Source organism: Dufourea novaeangliae, unplaced genomic scaffold (genome assembly GCF_001272555.1).
Source record: "Dufourea novaeangliae isolate 0120121106 unplaced genomic scaffold, ASM127255v1 scaffold162, whole genome shotgun sequence".
Classification (NCBI taxonomy): domain Eukaryota; kingdom Metazoa; phylum Arthropoda; class Insecta; order Hymenoptera; family Halictidae; genus Dufourea; species Dufourea novaeangliae.
Genome location: NW_015374046.1, coordinates 1,607,920 through 1,624,555, shown reverse-complemented (window position 1 = coordinate 1,624,555; position 16,636 = coordinate 1,607,920). Strand labels below are relative to the sequence as shown.

The following is a 16,636-nucleotide window of genomic DNA, read 5'->3' as shown; positions in this document are numbered from 1 at the left end:
TAAATTTGATTACTTTGAGCACCAACAAAAACTATCACATATTATCCCTATAAAAATTCATCTATCTTAAAAATGACAGCTTTTTCAATCAACTTTTATCGGTCGCTTTTTAAGTAGATAATTCCTCATTAGTATTGAAACAATTGGATAACATAAGTAAATTACGTGACCGCAGTAGTAAATGGATAAATAAACTTGATGGTAACGAGGATACGACAGAAGATGGAAACAAACGACACTGTAGCCCATAAAAATAAATGTGTAGATCAACGTAATTATCGAAAATATAAATTCAAGTTCGGGATGACGTTTCAGCAAAATTTGTAATTTCTCCTGTCTCTCCAATATCTGAGTCAACTGAAAAAATAGAAAAATATTTCAAATTCATATTATTAATACTGTTCCAATTAATTCAGTAACATTAATCACTTATGCGTATACGTAAATAACACTGTCCAACAAATTTTAAATTGTTTTCTGGTCTGCAATATCCATTGGAAGATCCTTATCGAGTTTCTCGTGCAGATCATTGCGGACTTATACATATGGCAAGGGGGTGCCCATTGGACGGTACTATCGGTATCGATTACGCGTAGCTACGGCACCGAAGAGTCGAGGTAAGCGAGCAATGGCCGCGTGGCGGTAAAAACCGTTCCGTCATTTTTTCTGGATGGTTTATTCTACAGCATCCGATACTGAGTAGCAAATTCGTGCTAGGCAAAGACCTTTTCGTAAAAATGCAAAAATAGTGCATAGAAAGTACGCACATCGGCTCTTTTTTATACTTTCACGGCAATTTACAACCATTAAAAATCATATAATGTAATAACTATGTGCACTGATATATTCGGAAAACTTTCCCCTATCTTTCAAGATTAAACTGAACTTTCTACCGATCTTAGTTTTCACGTAGTACGTCATTTTTGCCCAAAATTAGGTGTTTTTACAAAAGCTCATGTTTTTCAAACACTGTGGGAGATGATGAAATTCTGCTTCCGGATTCATGATCTGCACGAGAAACTCGATAAGGATCTCCGAATGGATACTGCAGATCAAAAATCGTGTTGAATAGTGTAATTTGAATAATTGTTTCATTCATATCCAAGTAAAAGACACCAAAAATTAATGCACGTTAAATTTATATCTTATAATACACAAAAATAAATTATAATTAATTAAATGAATTGTTTGTTTATAAATAAATCAAAATTTAAATATTTGGAAAAGAATGGAACAAACCTGTGTACAATAAGTATAAGTTCTGCTTATAATGATAGAATAACCATGTAATACTTGTTCAGAAAAATAAAAATATGGTTAATACAGAGTGTCTCAGCTAACATGATCACCTCGAATAATGACTTAACGGAACACTTTATGAAAATTTTGAGGCGTGAAACTTGAATGGAATCAAGTGACACAACTTATAAAGTATGTTTCTTCTTTGTGGGTGGAGGCTTTTCAGAAATTTCAAGGTTACTTTGATTTTTTTAACAGAATAACCTATTTTTTATACCGTAGATCGATAGAGTATCAAATTCTGAGTAAAAATGTATTGACCTTCATACGTCCTAACCCTAATAGTTAACGTGATATTTACAAAATAATCACTGAATTGAAATATTTTGTAAATATTTTGTTAACTATTAGGTTTGGGACGTATGAAGGTCAACACATTTTTACTCAGAATTTGATACTCCATCGATCTGTAGTACAAAACATAGGTCATTTTGTAAAAAAAAATCCAGGTGACCTTGAAATGCCTCTACCCTCAAAAAAGCATGTACCTTATAAGATGCATCCCTTGATTCCATTTATGTTCCACGCCTCAAAACTTTCATAAAGTGTACCGTTAAGTCACTATTCGACGTGATCAAGTTAGCTGAGACACCTTATATATAGAAACATAAAAGTAAATTAAACTTACATCTCTCTCGGCATACATGATGAGAAACTCGAGGAAAAAGCATACGTAATATCCTGAATGAAATCCATGCCATAATGCAAGGAATAGTAACGTAAAGAATTGACTATATAATTTTGATCCTAAGAATTTCAGTCTTTTATAAATATACTCGGCACACCAAGTATTGGTGTTTATATTAAACGACATGATATAATGATTAAATCGTGTCGCCGTTTCAAAGGTTAACAATTTAACATTTTCACAACCAGTCCAAAGAGGTCGATCGTTCTCATCTTTTCCGTTATACGTTATACCAAAAACTGTGCAGACCTAAAATTATAATAATATAAATTGAACAATTTCGCTGCAATAATTATAATAAATAATTTTTACTCGATTAAATTAATAGGTCATTCCATATGTAGTGTTATTTCGTATTTTATTCGATAACGACACATCAAAGACTCTAATTGAAGCAGAACTCCATCTAACTATGAAGAAAATAGCAGAAAGACTGATGGATTGTGGCAATAATATTGTGTTGGTATCGACATTTGAAACAAATTGGAAAGGTATACGGCAAAGAATATTTTATAAATAATTAAAAATTATAATTTTCAGCACTTCAATCAAGACATCAAAAATTTCTTACAGAAGCAATCCAAAAGTTACCTGAGAGATAGGAAAAATCTAAGAAACTGATGGTCAATAGATAGAAAATTAAAAATGAATATAAGTATTAATACTTTGCATTGAAAGTTAACGTTAAGAAACGACATTATTTATGAATTAACCTAATGTTAAGTTACTTTAGTATTAGAATAGAATGTACTTGAGCAATTTATCTTCATGTATGATAGCTATAGCTATCACAACTTAAAAATTGCATTCAAAATTATGAATGGAACGAAAATTTTTAAGTTTAAGGTGATATTGCAAAAACATCACATAACCATATTATTGTATTATTATTGCCGTTATATCCTTTTAATGTTTCATGCATACAACAAATTATTTAATATCATATTAAACAATATAAATTACACATAGAATTCGTTCTACTCACCCCTTCTGTAAGCAGCCAACAACCAATATATTTATACAGATTTACATGACCCCAAAAGCCAATTATGAGAAGACGTTTTGGGAAGAACTGTTCCTGGAATTCTAAACTTAAGACATACTCATTCGAGATGTACAGAGTTCCTAGTTGGAAGAGCCCCACGTACACAAATCCGACTAATAATCGAGAAATCCCAGGAAGAATACAATCTGGTAATTCGCCTTTTTTGAAATTCTGAAAGCACAGAAGAAGTAGTCAATAAGTGTTGTTCAATCATTGATCATGTTTATGCAAACATAATTTTTTATAAACTAATTCACAAAGACTAAAAGGAATCAAGAAATTATTTACTCTATTAATCTGTTATTCTAGTTTTTACTCTATTACCTCTAAAACTATTTACTACATCGGACTTTAAATAAATAACCCTCAGAGTATCGATGGTTCATCGATCCCGCGGAAGTCCGTAATGAGTTAATATTGACCCATTCGCATTTCTTTTCTTTTTTATCGCTTCGACTTGTAATACTTTGCTTATAAAAACTCAAATTCCAACTCTAAAGATTGTATTGAAATTATGAGATAAAACATAAAGTGTAAAAATTTCATTTTTCATTGATAAATGGCAATTTGTACTATTATGTAGTATGTAGTTTAGTTCGAAGAGTTTCTTAAGTCGGAAAGCGAAAATCGAGAGGCGAACTCGTAGCAAATGATATATTGGTGCATCAATATATTCAAATGTTAAATGCTTTCATATGAAAATTTATATCCACAACTTCAAATTTCATTATTTTTTCGTGATTGCTGATTTAGTATGTAAATATAACTTACGTCAACCATCAAATGTCCGTGTACGTAGTCCAGGTACCTTTTCATACTAAACTGTGGTCCTACAAGAAACGATCCCGGAAAGTATACAAATGCCGCAACTTCCAAGAATGTTGGTCGCTTTGTTAAGGCCACTTCTTTCTGTGACGCCGATAATTTTCCCTGAAACGACAATTATTATTCACCTTTTCTTCTTCTACTACTTATTATTTTTTATTCTGATTCATTTTCTTGTTAATGTACATGTACAGCTGGCTACACTAGCATCCAATCGTCTTCTAAAACCAGAAAACCAAACAGAATAACCCTTGGAACTTTTAAATACTTTGAAACACAAAAACTTACGAAACTGGTTTTATTTAAAATAAGCATTCAAATGTACATAATAAATAAATGTACACATATGTAACAATGTTTCAAGACATAATTTAATAAATAGATTATTTTAAAATGATTTATTTGTTAAGCATTTTATTATTTCAAAAAGTAATGTTAAAATTGCGTAACAATAGGAATTTAACAAACGTAAAAAGCTATGGATTTCGACATTTCAATTTAATTACTCGCAGTAGGTAATCGTTAATAGTACATCCGGCCAATGATAAACATTCTCAGAAATCTGTATTTTCAAATACAATTTTTATAGTAGAAAAATAATTTTTATTTTCAAGCAAACGCCTAATATTAAATATGCACATACTTAGATCTAAAAAAAAATGCCAAATATCAAAGTAAACGGCCTGTAAAATAGACCCTTACCGATATAATATTAATTAGGATAACAGAATAAAACACAAAAAAAAATTCAAATGAAAAATTGTATTTGAATAATCATTTAAATGAAAGGTTATTTAGATAATTCCCATCCCAGATGCTGAAAATGTACGAGAAAATAAAATTTTGTCCTTTACACTACCAAATATGAGTCCCAAATTTCTTCGTTCAGTTGTATAATAGTATCATCTTCTCTATCTTCTTATTTATCTCATTAATTATTTCTTTTTCAATATTATTACTTTCACTTTCAATTTAGTTATATATAATAATTGGGATTGCTAATACAATATTCATAGGTAACTTGTAAAAGTTTCGAGATTTTTCACTGAGCTGTTGAAGACCATTTCAAGATAAAGTTTCGAACGGCCATCGCTGATTACGAGTCTGTTGCGTGCGTGAAATCAAATAAGAAGGGAGATGTCGCGTAGTCTAGGGTTAGTGGTTAATCATTGACTGTCGTTCATAAGTCGTTCTTTAGTCGTCCGAGCATTCCACTGAATCTCTTTCGAGTAGCTTATTGTTGAATTATTATTTATTTCTCTTGATATAATCGTAACATAATTAGTTTGTAAAAAAAAATTCCTCCTCGATATCAAGCATTACTTCGCCTCTATGTCTACGGTAAAGTAAGTGATACGTTTAACATCTTAACTAAGCATACTTGAGATTAATGTAAAATTAATGTAATATACCCTTAAATACCACATAGTATTGAAAATTTCAACAAAATTAAACAAAATGAACATGGTGCAACATAAGTGGAATTGTATTACATGGAAACCAATCTCTCACGAAAAAAATACAATAAACCTGCAAGACTTAACTATTTACATTTAGTAACAGACTATAGTGTAAAGGTAAAAACATTTATATTGTATAAGTAAAATAAAAGCATACTTAACATACGAAGGGTTAACAATATAAATGTTTGAATATTGGTCACCTGTATGCTGTTGTGTACAGTACCATAATTTTACTTATGAATAAACAATAAAGTTCACCGCAACAGTAACGTCGCTTCAGGCTCATTTTAAATAGAGTTACGTAAATAAAAAGAAGCCATTTTTTAAGGATTAGTTTCAAAGATTGTCTGACAACCGATTATGTCGTACATATAATCGAATAAGTATTTATTTTACTCTGAAGTGACTTCAAGGACGGTATTATTTATGATACGTCGAGAGAATATTCATTTGTAATACGTACTTCGGGTTGTTTTCCATCCAATACATTGAACGTGAGACCAATTAATCGCAGCGTTAACACGCACTGTGGCATAGTCCACTTTATATCGTAATCATTTGTACCTGTTGTATAATATCCTAGTAAGAACAAAATAAGTATTAGTTTTTAATTTACAAATCTGTTTTACCTAATCCGTGTCACCATATAGGTATACTATGTGTAAGAATAAGACGCGTTTAGTTTTGCAGAATATATGCAGAATGCTGCAAGACAATCAGAACTCTCATCTTTCAAAATCTTACAGAAGAAATTGTTTGAATTCTTTGTTGAATTGTGTGAAATTTTTAATTTTTAAAAAAGAGATTTCGTTTAAACGAACAACGTACAATGACCGTTATTATTGGTAATATAAATACGAAACAAGGTCTAAACAACGCGATAAAAAAATTAATAGATCATTCATACATTCGTTTAAATTCTTTTATTTTTGCTATTCGTGATAATCTCGAATAACGTTACGTATAGTCACTGCCCAACTCGACGCACCTCCCACGCAAGCAGCAAGTGCTAAATTAATTGTGTCGCGTAAGTAGTTGAAAAACTGTTTGAGTATTAAATTAACGTTGTACAAAAATTTTAAAAGAATCTTATTAATGGCTTGGCCAAATAGTTCATGCGGCTTTTACGCCGGCTGACATAGCCAAGTTGATGCAAACGGTTTTCTACGTTTGATTTCGATACTTGGAGAATTCGTGCAATTTCCCGCGTTGTGTAACGAAGTCTATTGTCAATTAAACACTTCACGCGGTCGTTATGCATCTCGCGTGGCGTGGTAGATCATGGAGCGAAAATATCCAGGAACAAAATTTCGCAAAGCACTTCTGACAAACTTATTCTTCGATGAAATTCCATCCGTACACATGACTTGTCACAAACTTGCACCACGTTTTTTCCTTTTTTGAAACAAGATAGGTAAATATGTAGAAAATGCTCCTTCTAGATGCTCATTTTTAAAATTATGCCAAAATTATAAAACAAACCCAATCTCCAAAGTTTTTCGTTAAAATGTACAGTTAAATGTTAGCTACCAGATCACCATGTGCTTTCGAACTTTGAACTAAAGTTAGTTGCGTTACAGTGTACCTGAAGAGAACTATCGCCAAAAATCGCACGAACTGATTGACCAACCCAATACATCAAATTTAGTACGAGCCACTCAGGCGTTATATTTAATCACTGTTTGGATTTGATATCAGTATTTTTATTAGATTGAAATATGCTATAGTCCGCATGAAATTAAAAGTGGTTTAAGCCATCATTTTGCTTTGAATTTTTTAAAAGAATACATAACACAAATGTTACTTTTCTGTAGTTTAACATATAAACTCTTTATTTCGAAACTGTTAAACGGTCAAAGTTTTGTCTCAAAAAATCGTTATAACTTCGTCATTTCAATGGATTAAATTAATATTAAAACATCACTTTGGGGAAAAATTTTCAAGATGTTATACTTTAAGAAAATACAATTACGAAAAATCGATTTTTTGACCCCTCCGAATGGGAATATATACCCCCTTAACCTTCATCCGTCCCTTGTATCAATTTGACACAATTATCTCCTATGAAATGACGTTATTTTGTCACGTCTAGTTAAATTTAGCTGAGGCTTTGTGATTTTTGCCTTAAAGAATTTGCAAATTTATCTATTTATCACTTCATTTATTAATTTTTACCACTGGGTCTATTTGACACTGAGGGACAAATTAATTTAGGAAAATGAGAGACGGATGAGGGTTAAAGAACATTTCGACAGGTAGTAGCAAGGGATAGTTGTATCAAACAATGAAAATTCTTCTCTGTATCATAATATTTGCATACCATATAGGAGGTAGACCATGTTGAAGACGAAAGTAAGAAGCACCGACAAAGTGGTACCGCCGAGGTACTTCAGAATAAGATAAGTGATGCATACTGCCGTTGCTGAGTGAAGTGTATTCAACCCTGTAAATATCATTAATATTATTTACACGATTAATTAGTTCGAAAATATACAAGCCAACACGAAAATCTATAAATAAACGTGAACAAACTTAAAGATACTAGAGCAGTGGCACTAACAACTTTATTCTAATTTTTTCTGCTGAATTTTGCGTAGAAAAAGAAAAGCAAATACATACATATGGAAATATGTGCAATAGTGCACAATATTAATGAAAGTACTTACGAACAAACACGAATGTACATCTGTACAATCTCTGTGAAAATAAAAAGTTTGTTTGACTTTTAAGTTAGCAAGCCATTCTATATAGGTAACAGTGCTCATTCCTGTGTTTACTTTTCATGACCGAAAACAATTAACATTCGTGATTGTAAAGTGAATTTCCCATTCAAAATAATTTGTTTATACAGAATGGAAAAAAAAACAAGTAGCTTTGATAAAACTTTAAAATTCGAATTTGTTATTTGAAATAAAACAAGAGAAGAACTGCTAAATTTCAAGATGGCAATGAAACTAGGTTACTATAAAAATGATCCACTTAAAATGTAATAAATATATTTTTAGTGTAAAAAAATGTAAGAAACTGGAACAAAACAAAAATTTATTAAATAAGAACCATATGGCAACTATGACGAATCTGAGCTTCGGAAAATCGTGTAAACTACAAATACATAAAATGCTCCATCTTGTTATAAGCTAGTTTTTGAGAAATTAGGTACTATGAATAGCAACAAAATTGCTTTATTTCGCTTGAATAAGGTGACAAGCGTAATTAGGATTATGATGAATAAGAATGGACAACTGTTTTCAACAAAAACCCGTGCAATTCTTACAGTTGTTGATAGTTCATAAAGAAACGAACAGAATGTATTTGAAATATATTTTTATTCAAAAACCATTACGATACTTAATTTTCCGTTCATTTTTACCACTTGTCCAATATAGTATTCGCATAAAAATATTTAGAATCATTCAGAAATGTACATCATCTAATCTCAACGTGTACTATACAGAATGTCTCAGCTAACTTGATCACCTGGACTAATGACTTATCGGTACACTTTGTGAAAATTTTGAGGCGTGGAACTTAAGTGGCATCAAGGGGCTGTCTTACAGTATAGCACTTTATAAGGTACGTGCTTTTTTTGTGGGTGGAGCCATTTCAAAGATTTCAAGGTCACTTTGATTTTTTTTAAAGGAATAACCTTTTTTTGTACCATAGATCGATGGAGTTTCAAATTTTGAGTAAAAATGTGTAAAAATGAAAGACCTTCATACGTCCTAAACCTAATATTTAATGAGATATTAACGAAATAATTTTTAATACGTACTTACTATCTGGAAGCTATAGGTGCTCAAACTGATGCCCCTCAACGTTAACACAACCCGATTACGTGTCAATGTTTACGAACAGACATATTCTCGATTTATAACATACTACAGTCGTTTTCCTAACATTTAGTTCAGTATTGTAGAAGATATCTTCGACGTTCATTTGCAAGTATTCGGGAAAGTAAAATTGAAAATGAAATACAGTAATATTGAGTGTGTAGATCTGATATGCTGCTACTTTATAATGCTTAGTGCGTTCCGCCGACCCTGAGTACTTTTATTTTCATCGTGCTTCTCTAAATATCCTTAATACATACTTACAGATGCGTCACTTTAACACTAGAACTACCAAAGCAGTCAAAATGACTGGTTAGTATATTCTTATATTGACGATTAAAATGTCACAACAACATTTTTTTTAGATTTTTCGCAACTTTCATTGCCATATAAAAATGAAGAAATTAGTTAATTTATAAATTTAAATATTTTCAAGGGTTTGTCATGTTTATCGATCCGATAGAAATAGGTTAAATGGTAGTTCTAGTGTTAATAAGAAATTTTCATAAGGAACTACGAAATGTAAAATAATAAACTAAAGAATAGTTTATCTTGCGAAATTTATAACGTTCGAAACAGTTTGCAATTGTATTAGTCTATCATTAAAAAGAACATTGGCAAACAGAATGGTGATACAGCCAAAAAATTATGAATGCAGTTAAAAAGAGAACATTTTTACGAAAAATAGATGAAGCATACTCAAAAAATATTGTTCCCCACGTGTTTATTTATATGTGAGTGAAAAAGGTGATGCCGTCCTGATCGGAATGCATACACATGCTATCGCTACGACAAATGATTTCGTTTTATCACTACTTTCCAAGAAAACATTCAAAAATAATGATAGTGGTCAACTCTTGACTTCTGAATACTACTGGTGCCGAAATCACTGACGTCACTATATAATGCACATTGTGACGTAGATAAGAACAATATAATTTTCTTTGCTTTCATATTACCTTTTAAGTTCATTATGCATTTTATCTGTCATAAGAAATGTAAAAGTGTTCACTATTTTGTCGCTCTTAACATGGCGCAGTTTCAAGGAGAATATAAATATTTTCTACAATAAGAAGGTTCTATACATATACATACATGGTATACCTCTGTAAAATAAAAATTGGAAAAATTCAAGGTAAATATTATTAATATTTATAACAATCATTATTATTATTATCACTATTATTGATGTTAAATCACTAAAAGTTTATGCCTTATAGATAAAACCATTCAGAATATCTACCATAATATTCAAGGCCGTTCCTGACCATACTTAGAAACGGCCGCAGATCGTTTATTATATATCAAATGTTAGTTAGTAAGAATAATAAGCAACTTTTTTATATGATTATGAAAATTATCGACAAACGGAAGTCAATCAAATTAATTTTATATGTAATCTTTGTAACACTACTCGCAAACAAGAATAAATTATCTTTATGGACAGCCCAAAATAGCATACGATATTTAGGTATATTATCTGCGATTGGTAGCCAACGCTACCGCGGGAGCTTGATCGGCAGGCATGCGCTCTGATTGGTCAGGGTTTTTCGTTAATATCTCGTTAACAAAGTCTCGGATAAAATTTTTGCAAGTTTGCAATTCTCACTTTAAAGAAATTCATATCTTGTTTTAATTTTTCCAATTACCTTGTATAATATGTTGATATCAATCGACTTGCAGTTTCTAATGATTGTTAATATTATTAATAATTTTGACGCTGTTCATTACATCACTTAAAATACAGATTCCTGTATATTTCTACTATATAGTAAAGTTTAATTTTACTTTTCAATATCTCAATTTTAGGCTGAAGAATATTGTAATAACATATAATTACTGAAAAACTAATTTGCGAAGCTTCAAGGCATTTCCTTCACTAAGTGTTTTGTAATTGTTAGCTTCTTAAAAAAGCTAAACACAGCAGGTGCAAAAAGTAAAAATAATTTCTATAATCAGAAGATTACCTTATTAATACGTGAAGATACTGATGAAATTGGTTGTATTGGCTTGTCCTCAACCAATACCTGCAGGAATGTAATTTCTAGCTAAAAATTGTAGACAAAATCTTTTACTGGAAAAATTTGTTTAAAAACACAATGACTCTACGAACTGAATTATTAAATTATTCTCTACATTAATAAGAGAAGTTATGTTTTCAGAATTGAGATTTTCTATCAAGTAACACTCCTATAATTAACTAAAAGAATTTTATGATAATATTTAAGAAAAACTGAGAATATCATAAAAACAGAGGCTAGATGTAGGAAATAACAAACTTCATAGTCGAAAATAGACCCCCCTAAGTGGGAATAACGCCGTTCGTGTTGCATTCATCGAGGAATCACTGTAATAGTTTTTTCTTATTTCTGCGCGTAGTACCTATTATCACGATTTGACCTAAACACTTTAGACACCCTGCATAGTCAGGGCAAACCTCCAAGTTTAATAAAATTCAATTAAAATGGAATATCTATCACCAGAATGATCTTGCTTAAAATCGCTGATACCACTTCTGTGCACTCTCATAAAAAAACGACAGACATAAATTTTAGAAAATTACGTAATGTATTTTATCTCCACAGAGATTTAATCAACTGTTATTAGCATACAAAAATGCAGAGAAACGTAAGAAAATTTCAACAAAATTAACACGATTTAAAACTCATTCATCTGACCAGTCTTTCAATAAGCAGAAAATCGCAACACAAATAATTACCATAATTCCAGTAGCAAAGTAAAAGGCCGCAACTCGTGAAAAATAAATGCTGAGAGACTGGATTTTTTCCGTATAGCGTATACCTGTGAAGAAGGGCGATGGGTAATCCTGAAAGTTCAATTAAAATTGTAAAAACAGCGCTTTCTAAATGCTCAATTTTATGTACACCCTGAGCCTTAATATTAATAATATATTTTACTGATACTTTTAACCTAGGTTTTGAAAATTTTTAAGCAACCAATACAGCAACACAATGAAACTTTTTTAAGAAATATTTACAAAAAGAATTTTACAAAGGAAATACACTGTAAATTTGAAGGTACTGTTATCTTCGTCCAACGAAATAATTACAAAAAGAATTTTACAAAGAAAATACACTGAAAATTTCAAGTTACTGTTATCTTAGTGTATATTTTTCAACAGCCTTTTCAAAAACTTCTTATACTACATACTTATACAATACGCGAAAGGTGTACTGAATATTTTCAGGCGTGTTATAAATTTTGTAAACACTGTTTTTCAGGTAAAAACGAATACAACTGGTAAATTTATTTATATGTTTTACGTAACATGGTATAGAAATACACACATCGTTTCGACAAGCATGAATAAAACAAATGAATCAAAATCCAAGGCAAGTCCAATGCGAACAAAAAACTGCGACGCACTAATTACCATTGTTATTAAAATTCTTATCATCTCTGTAACGCAACGTGAAAAACAAGAACAGAGAGGATGATTTTTCGGACACGTAGCTTTGTCATTAAAATGAACAATAGAACGTAAAAATAATTTGGCTTCTCTAAAAATCACTCTATACTTTACTCTAATTATCATTGCCGCGAAGGAGAGAAATAAAATGTATGCAACAGGAAAAATAAATAAAGCTTTTATTAAGACATTTATTCTTTGAATTATTATTGTAATAATACACGAAAAATTTGAAACACTAACACTATTCCAGATGGACAAGTATGAAATTTTTAACCGATAAGACTGACAAATAAAATTATTTATTAAACAGTTACTATTTATAGTCAATATTTCTGTACAAACCAGTCAAATTAAATACCCAAAAAGAATTAATGACTGCTGTCACACAAAATGTCATTTTAATCAATTATAGCAAACGTTTCTTTACTATCTGTTTTCGACAATCGTTAAAATTTGTGAGAAAATAATTATAGTACAAAGGATAATGAAAAAAAATATATATATTCATTTCCATAATATACAAACGACAGTTTCTGGGAAATACATAGGTATATCAACTTCATAATTCCAGGGACTAAGGAAGAAACTCATCCTATGCGCATGAGTCAAGTATAGAAAACAAACAACATATATATATTATACATACGTATGTGGATAACCTTTCCCACATTCTAAAACCATAACCAAATTTTGTTAGGTGTTAAAATTAAACAGATTTAGATGTTTCAGAAAATATATGAACTCAGCTGGTTAAAATGGGTAAGAAATCCAATGTTGATTATGCAATCACTGATTAAGCAAAGCAAATGAATTGAGGTTATAGGTTAACATCACAATTAATGGAAAACAGAAACTGTTGTGAAAAAAAGGAGCGGAATCATGTTTTTCTTTGTAGCTGTTCTAATTACCAAGTACAATGGAGATAATAAGCCGAAGTGCAGCCTCAGAAATGCTGAAACTGTCCAAGAATGTCGACAACATACTGTTGAATATTGCTAATCCTTTTCGAAGTTGGTTTCTTATTTCAAACGTTCGACCTCTTCAAGAAAATTCTACAAAGTTTCCATTGAATGTTTTCTTTTTGTGAACAAGTTTCTAATCAAGATATATGTAATTTTTTGGGACGATAGCATGACCCATCGTCACTGAGGTTATCAAATTCTAATACTAATCGCAACTAATCGGCGATGACAAAGAGAACAAGAACTTTGCGTAATAGATCTAAAAAGTGTTCTGAAATACGCTCAATTCACGTGGATTTTTAGACGAAGGAAAATTTGTTTGCGAGAATATTATGAGATTAGAATTACGAATTTAAAAAAAATAACTAGTATCCATTATTAATGGCGAAAACGATCGTGTAACTTGTTTTAATCTATAAATAAAGATTTAAAGTAGTGAAAGTTTTAATACATTTAGGAACCATTGATTATGAATTTCAGTGGACTAATTGTGTTAACATACAGTGTCGTTTACGTTGAATTTTAACTTACCTTGAATTGTATAAATATTTATGACAGTAAAAATTATATTTTTAAACTTTAAACAGTGTTCACCTGTCACAGGAAGAAAAAATTACATCAAATTTATTAAAAGTTTGTTAATTGAAATAACTGCAAATATATTTTGAAATGTATAAATTCAATTTCTTGTAATACCTAATATGGTTATTGTAAATATTAATGATAGACAACGTAATGTTTTCTTAATTTTTATGTAATCCATAGCTTATGACACTTTATATTTAATTATTTTTTTAAAAAGCAATTTGAAGTCATTCCAATAGTTATGAATAAACAAGCCATATACAGTTTAATTTGCATGAAAAATGCTGGTCAAATTCTTAAAACTACCTTTTTATATGTAGTATATATTAACATTTTTAAAATTGAAACCATAATTTTTGCTTTAAAAAATTGAATCTTTGGTTGAATGGTTGACAACAATAAAATAATTTATCATACGAGGTTTGAGAATATGACGCAAATTATCACAAAATTTGGCTATGCCAGTTAAATTTTTTACTAAATAAACTTATTTTATATACACCACAAGAAATACCAGTTTACTACTTTACTAATTAATAAAAAAAACAATAAATTCTGACAAAGCGAATGACAAAAGGAACTAAATAGATGGGATCGCTTCTGATCGGCAGTAAAATTTGATCGACACTTTCTGGTAATAAATAATCATTTAATAACTTAACTCGTGTCATATTATACATTGTTATAATCGCAATATAAAACACGAAATCGTAGGATTGCTGAGTGGCAGTTTCCAACGACAAACACGCCTTCGATTCGACTCTTATAATTGGAAAAAATCGAAATTAACTAACCCTTCGCAATCCAGCTACGAAAAGCACAGAGATCTTATAAATCGTAAAATATCAGTAACTAGTGGTCAGTAAATAATAAGGGCTACCACACACATATGCGGACAGTAAGCATTACTATAGTGGTAATACTAAATTGAATCCTCCTTCACAATGTTTTGGGCGATAATGTGCGATTGTTTCTTGTAAAATTGTATTATATTCACCTGTTGATAAGTATTAACAGGCTATTCATCGTAACAATCCATACGACTTCTTACATTCACATTGAAAAGTAATTAAATACAAAACGATTCGGAGTAAATAATAATTCATTAAAGACCGTGGAATCTCACCTTTTATTAAAAGTTTAAAGTATTCTGAATTTTTATGAATTAAAGCAAATTATTGCGTGAATTTATAATTAACGCGAAAATAAATTCAACGCTCTGAATATTACGACCTTGAACTTTATATGTATGTTATATATGTTATGTTTTTCTGTATTTTTACTTCTAATGAGTAAAATAACAGATGTGCCTTTTGCTTGAATACTCAGATTCGAAATCGCTTCAACGTCATAATATTACAAGCGTTGAATGTTTAAATTCATTACCTATACGACATTTCGTTCAAAAACATTAGTTTCTTAAAAAAAATCAAAGTAATCTTGCATTAATACACTTATTTTTCATACGGTTTTGAATGTTTCATTTATACATCATTATTCCTTAAAAATCACAAAAGTCGTGCGAGCTGTTACGATAAATGCTTTACACACTATAATAAAATGTTTAATGTATTATCAATAAGTTCAGTAAAGTACCCCCGCCCGTAAATTCTGTTGACGTGTACGAATAAAACTCTTGAAACTGAAAACTTATTCCCAAATGATTATAAGTTACATACATACAATAGCAAATGGATTTTATACTATAATTCAAGATGCTTCTAAATATAAAAATACGTATAATTCATGACTAATACAGATGGTAGCCCTATCGTATTAAGTAACCTGTTCACGAAGGGTAGATACACCGACAATTACAAAGTCATCTCTAATATAGAGACAAGGAACAAGCAATTCTATATTATTTTATACAGGGTGTCCCAAGCAAAGAGTAATTAATTCTAAAAAATGCAGTACCGTAACATAGCAAAAATTTTAAATGATACATTCTACTGAACAATTTTATTTAGGCGAAGCACGATTTCTGAAACACCCTATATAATATTTTCTATTAGAAAAATCCTGTTTGCTTTGAGAAAACCGCTGATTCTTATTTAGAAAAATATATCGACCGTAGTTTTTGCGGACCGATTACATTTCACTCTCACTCCTTACTTCTATGTATACACATAAAAAGATTTCCTTTATGTACACACACCGTAAGTCTTCTTTTTCTACACACACGCGCGAACATACATATACACGCACACATGCATTTGAAGAAATTCGTTGGTACACAACAATTAAATTAATTTAGCGTTTGATTCACCTGCACAGTTTAACTCTTTGTTTTGAAAAACCATTGATTTTTTTTATACGTGATACTCTTTTGCATACAATATGTAATTATGAAATATGAATTTTCGTTATTGTTTAAAATTTGTTGTCTTTCCAATATTGAATATTTAAAAAAAATACAATTACTAAGTTTTGATATACTAAGAGGCACTTCATGAAATAGTCCACAGGCGATCAAGCAAGTATAACCGTTAAAGAGAAATAATTT

At 30.4% G+C, this 16,636-nt stretch overlaps 1 protein-coding gene across 1 annotated transcript; it reads right to left on the bottom strand.

The window, feature by feature from the left end:
• Nucleotides 1-84: 84 nt before the first annotated feature.
• Nucleotides 85-13,661, bottom strand: LOC107189677 (lysophospholipid acyltransferase 5). Its single transcript, XM_015578260.1, has 8 exons — nucleotides 13,492-13,661; nucleotides 11,870-11,977; nucleotides 7,641-7,763; nucleotides 5,784-5,899; nucleotides 3,804-3,962; nucleotides 2,973-3,203; nucleotides 1,928-2,236; nucleotides 85-357 (listed from the first exon to the last, which is right to left on the bottom strand). Exons 1-8 carry the CDS (start codon nucleotides 13,562-13,564, stop codon nucleotides 85-87), a joined length of 1,392 nt encoding a protein of 463 aa, XP_015433746.1. The 5' UTR covers nucleotides 13,565-13,661.
• Between the last annotated feature and the right edge of the window lie 2,975 nt (nucleotides 13,662-16,636).

Coding starts and splice junctions, on each gene's coding strand:
- LOC107189677 (XM_015578260.1), bottom strand. CDS start 13,564: ATGTTGTCGACATTCTTGGACAGTTTCAGCATTTCTGAGGCTGCACTT. Junction 3,963..5,783: donor TGGATGGAAAACAACCCGAA/GTACGTATTACA, acceptor TTGTCGTTTCAG/GGAAAATTATCGGCGTCACA. Junction 2,237..2,972: donor GTTGGCTGCTTACAGAAGGG/GTGAGTAGAACG, acceptor TTATAATTTTAG/GTCTGCACAGTTTTTGGTAT.